Source organism: Pseudoliparis swirei, chromosome 7 (assembly GCF_029220125.1).
Source record: "Pseudoliparis swirei isolate HS2019 ecotype Mariana Trench chromosome 7, NWPU_hadal_v1, whole genome shotgun sequence".
In the NCBI taxonomy this organism is placed as follows: domain Eukaryota; kingdom Metazoa; phylum Chordata; class Actinopteri; order Perciformes; family Liparidae; genus Pseudoliparis; species Pseudoliparis swirei.
This window is the reverse complement of record NC_079394.1, coordinates 22,856,609-22,867,368: the sequence shown is the minus strand read 5'-3', so window position 1 is coordinate 22,867,368 and position 10,760 is coordinate 22,856,609. Positions and strand designations below refer to the sequence as shown.

The following is a 10,760-nucleotide window of genomic DNA, read 5'->3' as shown; positions in this document are numbered from 1 at the left end:
GAGGTCTGGGTCAGAGATCCTCCTACTGATCTCCCTCGGCCCTCACCAGAGAATCTGCCGGCCAATCGGATGAGTGCCCGGCACATCTCACCAGTTGAGAGGGCGCTGATTGGTTAACCGCCGGTAGGACGGCTGCAGAGGCATGCATAATAAGGGTGTGAAGTCTGGACTGCGGCCTGTCCTTAGGAGAACAGAGAGGTATGAACAGACACGATGTTCTCCTGCATGACACGCCAGGAAGTCCTATTTGTGGTTGTTTCAACTGAGACTGACATGGAAACAAGACAAGCAGACTTTGTGATGCTTTTTACTTCTCTTTGCAGTCACTGTCTCGTCTAGTCGTTTTGCATCTCTTTGTAACAACGTTCTGTCTTTTTCCCCCGTTTGTATAATTCTTGATGTCCCCGTGCAGTAGCCATCTTGTGCCTTTTCTTTGGCCTTTTGGTCATTTGTTTCTCATTGTACACATTTTCTGTTGTTTTCAGTGGATTTTGTGTCTCTTGTCATGTCTTTTTTATTCATCTATTGTCCCTTTTGGTGATTTTGTGTTTCTCTGTTGCCTTTTTTTGGAGAGTTGTCACTTCACTGCCAACAGGGCCCCTGTACCCAGAATGGCTCTTTATACCTTCCTTTGAATACACCTGATCGTGTTCTATTTTGGAGTAGACTTTATTCCACCGTTACATATTATTGAATAGAACGTATACACAGGCATTTATTTCCTCTTTTGTAGCTGTAAGATTGTAAAGAAGATTTCTTCTTCAGACTGGTAGGTCTGTGAAACTTAGTGATCAAGTCATATCAAGATTACGACGACGCTTCAGCAGAGCCTCTGTACAAAGCAGGTGACCTCAGCAGAGCCTCTGTACAAGCAGGTGACCTCAGCAGTGCCTCTGTACAAAGCAGGTGAAATATCTATATGAAATATGAGTGGAGTGTACTGCATTTATTTATACACATCTTGGATATATATATATATATATATTTCATCCATTCCAGGCTTATAAAAGAATATATATCTATATATATATAATTTTACTTTTTGATATGTATATATATATATATCTTTTTATTTTTTATTTTTTAAAGCCTGGAACAGATGAAATAAATACAAATAATAGAACAAGAACTGAAGGAGACCAAAATGAAGAAGAAGATGGGCTTTACCTTCCCATCCACCAGGTGGCAGTGTGGATATTGTGGCGGTTTACCGATACACACGAAGAAGCAAAAGCAAAACAAGACACAGGAGAGTGGCGTGAGCTCTGCCCTCTGCATGGTGTATTACTACGATGTTTTCTTTTACTAAAACGCATTGCATTTATTCGCACGTGGCATGTCACCTCGCGAACACGCGGCTCAGCGTGCTGACGCCGCAAAGCACCAGGAACCTGTTTCACCAGGTAACGTAAGCTTAACGCGCGGTTGAGTTTAGCTAACGGCGTCACCTAACGCCAAGTTAGCGTAGGTTAGTGGTTGCGTCATATGTCACGTGTGTGTTGTGTTGAACCGCATATTAACTTTATTCAATATTCCAGCTCCGTAGCCTGTCTCACCTGACGGGGGTCCATTGTCAACCTCCAAACAAAGTAAGTTCCATTTTCCTGCTTCCCAGACCAGACTCCGTTCAGAGGTGTAACATTTTACGGATTTGTACGATTTATTTTTCGATTAAATGCCATGAGAAGAAACTATAAAGGTGTTTACAAGTCGACAGTTAAACACATTCTACATGGCGCATACTCAGCAGAGAAAGAAAAAAAAAATACACTTTTGATGGTAACTTATGATTCCTTGTGGTTTCCTGTGTGACGTCAGAGATTGGAGAGCAGAGTGGATGGAGTCATGTGGAGGAAGAACATCCACCTGACAGATGTGCAGATAAGGTGACCCACGCCTTCATCGTCACATGGCATCACCAGTCCTGAGTTAATGTTTTTAAACTGATGCGTAGCGTTGTGTCCCTCCTCCCCTCTACAAGTGAGCTGTCTGAAGGCGCGTATGACAAGCTTGCAGAGAAGACACTGGACGCCCTGACCGAATACTTTGAGGACCTGATGGAGGAAGCTTTCACTGGAGCAGACTACGACGTTGTGTACTCCGTAAGTCTTGCCTGTTCGCTTTGGATCGTCTGACTGCAGTGCTTGTTGTCTTTACCCACTGGTTAGCAGGTTGATTATATAATATTAAATGTTGACTCTACTTTTCTCTAGATTTGTTCCCTCAGTAAACATTGTAAATGTGAGTTCATGGTCTCAATCTGTAGTTTAAAGTCTTCTTCAATACAGCATGATGTTCATTCAGTAGATTATCCTCCATTTAGAGTCAAATAGACCATAAAGTAGAGTGTGCTTTAGGGCGGGGTTACTGTGACGGACAGGATACCGGAGACGTATGACGTGTCTCTAAATCGCTCGTCCACATTCCAAATATGGTCGCTTCCGTTAATTCTGATACAAAAAAGCCAAGATGATGACGGTCAGTAGAAAGTGGCATTTGTTCAACATCTGTGTGAGCACTACATGGGTAAACTACATGCTCTCTGCCTTCTTTTAATTAATTTTTAATTGTGTATTTTATTGTGCCTTCTTAAAGCACGTTACTTGTGTTTAAAAAAAATTATGTTATTTCTTTTTTGGCCCATGTTATTGTTATTATTATAATTATTGTCATTGTGTCAATTCAGTTTAGTTATTACTACTCATGTCGAGCACTTTGTGACTTTTGTGGTGAAAAGTGCTATATAAATAAATGTTACTTACTTAATCTACAACAGTTTACATAGCAGCCTTACTAAGTGACTGGCATTTGTCACCACTGCATTAGCCTCACTGTTAAGCTGACTTCACTTAAGTTACTTACTCATAGTTCTCTCACTCCCACTTGAGTCGCTGCCTGCGTCTCCCGACTGGTTTAACAACACGCGGTTGGATTTCAGCTGACATGCACACATTCCTCAGCCCGTGCTGCTGTGAAAGACCCTGTTTAACCTCCTGTAGAGTTCGATGATGACGGCACAGTAAATAGTAAATAGTCGGAGAACATGTTCCCATGGCTCGTGGAATCCCGGTTAGTATAGATCCACCTATACAAGGGCCAAATCATTTCCTCAGTAAACTGGAGTGTCTAAATTCCTAATTCTTTGCACAAATTGTTCTGATTGTTTGTCTAGATGAGTTCTGAGGCCACTATGCCCTCTACCTGGTCGCCTAAAAGATTAGAAACTATGCCATTTAAAATCATTTTTGACATTATTTTTATGATAGGCGTCTTAACGACTTGCTATGGTTAAATAATTGATTTTATCACACATATTGCAGCCTTCATCTGAACATCTCATGCTTCTGGAAATGTTTCTTGCTGTAAAATCATATTCTGTAAATCAAAATCAGGTTTTGGTTAAAAAAAGAAGAAGCTAAAAAACAAACAAAAGCTGGTAAAGGTGGTGGAGATTGTCAGTGGAGGGGCTGCAGCTGTGGGCCGGTCCCCCTCCGTGCTCCATAAAGCTAATTCAGACTGGGCCTGTTTGTTTGGCTGCCGACTCTGTTGCCTTATTGATTTTCTTGCCCGGTAGAATCGACACACTTTGGAGCCCACAGCTGGCTCGAGTTTACCCTGGCTTGAAAACTGTAAATCCCTGAGATGCAGAGTAACGGTGAAAGGGCCCTCCCCCCATTGTCAGGACGCAGGGACAGGAAGAGAGGATGACACTGTGAAGCCAGAGCAGCGTTCTTTAGCAATTGTGATGAACTCCCTCTCACCATCTTCAAATAATAGTTTTTAATGCAAATAACCAGCACAGATGACGATTAATCAAAGACGTTTGGCGCCCGTGACAGTTTGATTTAAGAAAAAAAGAAGCGGTTGTGAAGAACGTCAGTCTGGAGACTTGCTGTCAGAAAAAGAAATCAAAATCAGCTGTTCAGAAGTTGCTGCATTTCTGTCAGCTAACGCAGTGAACCTGTCGACATCATCAAATGTGGGCCGATCAGAACCGAGACGTGCTCCTATGAGCTGATGCTATTCTGGCACCTCCAGTTCAGACAGACGGGATATCGCCCCGGGAAGGAGGAAGCGGGGGGGGGGGTGGAATGGACAACTCCCTTCATCGATAGTCAGCCTGCCTTCATTATCAGGCCTGATATCAGTTGATGTGGAGGCCGTCTCGCAGTCAGAGAAAGATGTGTCGTCTTGTGTGTTACCGTCACACTGCCTGCCTGTCAGTCTTAAGAATTGCTCTGGGACGTGTCTGTGCGTGTGCGTGTGTGTATTGGAAAGCAGCAGCCTCTGACTGATTGTCCAGTATTCCAATCTTGGCAGCTGACACTCGAGGCCATAAAACATACTCACACAGCAGAATAAAGAGAGCTGTACCTTTTGCGGGCTAAATAAGAGCCGGGGGCCTTGCAGAGGGTCTCGGAAAGGTGCCGGGGTAAATTTCCATGGAATAATCAAGTTCGGCATTTTGGCCGTCACCATCTTAATTTTTTGCAGCCAGTAAGTGATCATATTTGTAATCGGTGGAGAGTCGAGAGACGCAGTATTCGGGTCTGGTAGCGACCTGTCAATCACGGGGTAGCCCCTCCCTTAAGCATATCCTGCTTTATTGTCTGTTTGACTCTAGATTGACCATCATTTACTAAATGAACAGCATGCAATATTGAAGATAACTTGAAACTAGACATTGAGACCATAAACTGTTTCAATGTTTACGAAAGGAATAATGGAAATAAAGAAAGATGTCGTACCGATTAGTCGATGTTTACGTACTGTTTATGTCTGATGAGCAAGTTACAGAGCACCACATCGTCGGGTCTAAAATATGTCCACATTTGAACTGCAGCTTGTTCTCTTTTTAATAAAAAAAATGTTTTATTGATTTTCACAGTTTTTATCCCACCAGGGAAGATGATTCACACACGTCTCAGGGCAATTACAGATTGAAATTTAAAACCTCATTCCCGACCCCACCCACCCTACCCACCCCAACCACCAATTGTAGGGTTACAGGCTACAGAACTTATACAATACATTCAGGTAATTTCAGGTACATTCAGCAGACGGAAATGTAAACAAAGTCAAATAATTACATTAATCCATCAGGTAACGTAAAGCAATTTGGTGCAGCTTGTTCTCTGGGGGAGTGCAGCCATTCTTCTGACGACCATCGGCGCTTTCAGTTTATTTCTGTTGTCTAAAAGTTACATTATTCATTAAAAAAAGATCCTTAGATGAAGCTCAAGTATTGCTGCCTGTTCTAGTTGAGATTTCAATTGCGTCCAAATACATGATAAGACAATTTATTAATTCATCGATATTAAATCAAATTTCAATTGTATTCCAGAGAAGACAAATAATTTCAGTTCTGTGATTTAATCCGTCAATTAGTAATAAAGAATACATTTCCAAACTGAAAGCCCTCTACAATGTAGTAATATTGAAGTTTTTTGTTTACGTCTGCTCCGCCTTTTGGGTCTCGTACAGAGTGGAGTGCTGACGGTGAAGGTGGGCAGAGACCACGGCACCTACGTCATCAACAAGCAGACACCCAACAGACAGATCTGGCTTTCTTCTCCTACCAGGTGACGCACACACACACGCACACACACACGCACACACACACACAGTGCTTCTCTGCAGCACTAGCATCTGTCTGCAAAAACTCCAGCTCTGAGGTAAGATCAGATTAAACTTTATTAATGCCGGAGGAAATTCTTGAGCCATAGTTTCATTAAAGATGCCAACAGCAGAATAGCAACAAAAATAAAGCAATAGAATTCAAAATAGAAAATAAAGTTAAGATGAAAGGGACAAGAATTTTCTTTATTCTGGTTGAATGACAATTATCTATTTATGAATATTTGTGTTTTATTCTTTTAAATATTTGTGTTTTATTCTTTTCGATCATAACGACTTTTCATTCTACCTCCATCTGTCTAATGCTGACACAATAGTAAATAAATAAATAAATGTAAGTCATCTCAGAGGTTTCCCTTTCTATTTCTTTGAAGAAAAAATATTAATACTAATCTGAAATGACGACGTCTTAGCTAATTCCCTCGGGTCTCTTGTTGCAGTGGACCGAAGCGCTACAACTGGACGGGGGAGCGCTGGGTGTACGCCCACGACGGCGTCAGCCTCCACCAGATGCTCTCCAAAGAGTTCTCCGTCATCTTTAATACAAACATGGACCTCTCTGGCCTGCCTTACTCCTGAGGTCCAACACACCTACCGTGTGTGTGTGTGTGTGTGTATAAATATATATATATAATGTACCACAACTCCACAACAGTTGTATTAAATAAGTGATCTCTACATGTTATCTACATGCTCTATGATAAAAAATAATGTACATATGTATGTTGATTTCATTAAATATTTTTAAAATAATATTGATTTTGTTTCTCAAATCTTAGACGTTACTTGCGATTCTCAAACTGCCGTGTGTTCCTTAGCATTGCAATTGGTACGATTTATATTTGCTGTAATTGATTTATGTTGTACCGTTTTAATGTATGGAGGACATAAAATGTCTTAAGTATAAATAAATACATGAATACATGCTTAAATAAATGTATAATTAAATACAGGAATAAATAAATGCTTCAATAAATTTATAAATACATAAATAAATAAATGCTTAAACAAATGGAATGTATATTCCATACAAGGACACATAAATAAATGAAGAAATACAGAAATTTAGACATCGATTAATTTTATTTTTTAGGTTTAACTTATTTATTTATTCCTGTATTGATTTATTTATACATGTATTTATATATTTATTAAAGCATTTATTCCTGTATTTATTTATTTATACATTATTTAAGCATTTATTCATGCATTTATTTATTTATACTTAAGACATTTTATGTCTTTAAGAGACAGACGCTGAAGTGGAGCGTTTCTGACACATTAGTAGAAGATCCCAAATACGAGGTGGCACCTGAATATGAGCATGGCATGTCTCCTTTAAGTGGCCTTTCATTAGATTACTTATTAAATACTTTCTTTATTAAAATGTTATGATTGAACGAAAGTAGATTTTTAGGATATAGTTTATTGTTTATTTCTTCCTCTTGTGTGTCTGTGGAGGCTCACCTCAATTTATTTCTCTTTTCTTATTATATAACCAAAATAAATCTCAATTTAATCAACTAAAATGGCTTTACCTCCTGAGCCACACAATCTAATTGCATACACACTTGAAGTGTCAGGAAATCTTCAGTGAAGACGCAACTTTCCTTTGAATGATTTTAATATTCCATATCCGCTCCACAAACGAGAAATGTGGGGCTGTGGTCTGCATGGTTCATATGTTATGACATTGGCCACACTTAACCCTTGTGTTGCCTTAGGGTCATTTTGACCCGAATCAATATTACACCCTCCCCCCGCCTTAGGATTAATTTGACCCCATTCAATGTTTAATGTCTGTGTTCTTTCGGTAGTCAACAAACAAACATAAAGTGCCTCACACTTAAACTTGGAAAACAATATTAATTCAAATAATTTTCTGGAGGTTTTAATTGCTGGCGTCAAATTGAACCCAAAGGGTAAAATATGTTAGTAAATATAAAGGTAACAGGAGGGTGTAATATTGATTCGGGTCAAAATGACCCTAAGGCAACACAAGGGTTAACTTCATGTCTGCATTGTTTAGTCCTTCCTGGAGCCTGGTTCATGTAAACTACCAAGTTGTAATTTTTTTCAAGAGACAGAGCCCTCTGGTGGCCATCTTATTTCTGACAGGAGCAAAGGAAGAAGTCATGTGATGTTATAATAGAGAGTGACCACGCAGGTTGGAGGGGCATTTCCTGTTTCTCACCCATAGTCTATGGTTGTTCCTTTTTAAACACGACCGTGGTCACCCCTGAACCTCAACCAAGTGTTTGCAAATGTAACCGCGACAACAAAGCAGGCCTAACTGTGTTCGTATTGGTAAGATGTCAGAAAAGGAGTGCTGAGCCTGACGTTTAAGGTGCCAAGGCCCTTTGGGCACCTGTAGGTGCGTGTGATGTAATGCTGAAGCAAAAACGGATGAAGAAAAAGAACGGTAAAAGTAATGTTCACAATGAACAATGGTGTTGTGGTTTTTTCTCTCCTGATACAATACTACTTGTGTATTTATTTCCGTAATTATTGCCTGCAACATCCATTTCCAGAACAATTTAGATTGTAGGTAAGAGCCCCCCAGTGGTCTGGGGCATATTTCTTGAATTTGATCTTCTGTACAATTTGAGAAAAAAGAGTAACAGAACATTTGTGAATTAAAATGAGTGTTCATTGTAGCCCTGCCATTAACATTTTCAACAAAAGGAAAACACAATTAAAATTCTTCATAAACATTTGTGAAATGGAGTTAACGGGCAAGGCTCGAATAGGCTAGTGATTTGCATCAGCGATAGCAATGCCTGTGCTATCAGTTAGCATTTCGTGATTAGCATTAACGATTAGCCTTAACGATTAGCATTGACGCTTAGCGTTGCCGATTAGCAGTGGCGGGCCGTCAGGGCCAGCAAGGCCTTCTCTGCTGGCCTAAACATCATCAGAATATATATTTTTTTCTAAATATATTTTCCCACAAATATGTATTCAATTATTCCCCAGAGTAAGAGTTATTCTCTTAATTTCATAGCGTTCCTCTTGGTTGCGCTGCTGCCAGCGCCAGGTTGCGATTTGGAGGGCTGGTCTTTATGTTAGATCTTTTATCCAATCATATTCAGCCATCGTGTGTTGCCAGGGGGCTAAAATCTGCCCTTAGGCCTTCAGAATCAACATTGCGGGCGCTGGTAGCTTCAAGTGAATGGGAATGACGATGTTGTGTCAACCAATCAGCTTTAGAGTTGGCTCCTCTAGGCCTTCGAGAAGGCCCCGGAACCGGCACAGGAGCAGCTAGCAGGCGGAGTGCTGCACGTCTTTTGATTGGATTACCAATATTGAGAGGCGGGTCCTATGGGCAGGTAGATGCAAAACCTCAGAACTAGGAAACTGAATTTGATAAAGGAATTAATTCGCGGACTACAAAGCTGTTTTTTCAACCCACAATGGCGGAAGGAGGAGAAGATGTCGATTTGGTCGAGCATATACTTGAAATCTGCTTTGGGTGCGACAATGCCCTGTTTAGTGAACAAACTAGTGCAAGTGACTTTTTTCTTCTTCTTTTTCTCCGTCATGATGCACGCATTCTGCAGCTTGCGAGACGGAGAGCCGAGAGAAATGACATGCTGTTGTGTAGATACGATCAACATCAGACGGCTGTTTAGTTTAATAAATAAACAAAGACGTGCTATAGAGAAAATGACGGGGGCGGGCCAATTTTTTTTAATGTCATGTGATCTACCAATACTACGCCGCGATCGAGGTATTGAGCAGCCCTGGTCTAGAGCCATGGCATCATAATGATAGTAATAAGAGGTGGATTAATTCGGGTGGGACTGTGTAGGACCTCACTGAAGGCCCAGGCCCCAGGCCCCAGGCCCACGGCCCGCCACTGCCGATTAGAGTGAGCTTATTGAAAGTTTATGATGCAACCATGACACAATCCCACACCGTGATTCCAATCATGAAACAAGCATCATCCCACAGTGGATTATGCAATGAGAAGTAGCTTAAAATGGGAAGAAAATGAACAGACAAATTATCCACAGATTTCTGATGAAAGTTGTAGTGAGGCCTGTGGAGTATCCACGGCAACGACGCAGCCCAAATCAAATCCCTGCGAGATTAACAGCCCCCGATAATTATTACCACCCACTGCGAGATACTGTTGTCCGACTCAAACACAAGCAGATGTTTAAAGAAAAATGACAACAATAAATATATTCACAGAGGATCGCTCTTCATTCATGGCAGTCTGTTCAAATACAAAGCCCAATCTTTGCCTATGCTATATAATCACAAATCTGACTGATGCATTGTTGCACAAACTGTGAGTGAGTGTGTGAGTGAGCGAGTGAGCTCCAGCTCCTTCTGTAAATGGCCTCCTGCCTCAGGCAAAATCCCTACTGCTAACATCCAGCTGCACCTTTTGGATAACACTTTGTGCCATCTGTAATGTCTATTATGAATTCATAATATGTGCAATATATAGATACATCAGACTGTCTAAAACCGAGACGAGACCGAGTCCCTTCAAAAAGCCATTTTAGGGTGAGTACTTTGACATGCACCAAATATTCTTAATATGCTAATTGCTAATGTACATTAATATTCCACTAATATTCCCAGTTTAAATTCTGCCGTTCATATTCTAGTTAACGTAAAACAATCCAGTGAATCCCTCGTCAACGCCATTCTCTTCTGTGTTTGAAGGCTCGATGCCCTAACACGTAAATACAGTGACAATAAGAAAAGGTAGAAAGACATGTGATATTTTGTATCAAAATATATATTTACTTTTTCAAGGTTTTCCACTGGTGACTTGTTGGAACCTGTGAACTCCGCCTCCCTGTGTTCAACCAGACGACAAATTCCAGTTCTGCCGAGAGAAGCCAATGGCCAAGTGTTTTCAAACATGCATTATCTCTACTAACCAGCAGGGGGCGAAAAAAGAAGTCTGGTTGTATAGAAATCTATGAGAAAATAACTATACTTCTCTCTTAATTTATTTCCTCAGTAAACATTGTAAACATGAGTTTATGGTCTAAATCTATAGTTTCAAGTCTTCTTCAATGCAATGATGGTCATTTAGTACATCGTGGTCCATTTAGAGTAAAATAGACCATAGAGCAGGGTATATAGGGATAATATACTTC

At 40.5% G+C, this 10,760-nt stretch overlaps 2 protein-coding genes across 4 annotated transcripts in view; one reads left to right on the top strand and one right to left on the bottom strand.

The window, feature by feature from the left end:
* The window catches only part of LOC130196521 (ankyrin repeat domain-containing protein 31-like), a 125,135-nt gene that overhangs the window by 27,449 nt on the left and 86,926 nt on the right, over positions 1-10,760 (bottom strand). The gene's annotated exons all lie outside the window — the stretch shown is intronic.
* On the top strand, positions 1,232-6,390 carry fxn (frataxin). The gene is made up of 6 exons (XM_056418759.1): positions 1,232-1,403; positions 1,539-1,589; positions 1,819-1,886; positions 1,982-2,102; positions 5,485-5,582; positions 6,078-6,390. The coding sequence occupies exons 1-6, from the start codon at positions 1,293-1,295 to the stop codon at positions 6,214-6,216; spliced, it is 588 nt and encodes a 195-aa protein (XP_056274734.1). The 5' UTR covers positions 1,232-1,292; the 3' UTR covers positions 6,217-6,390.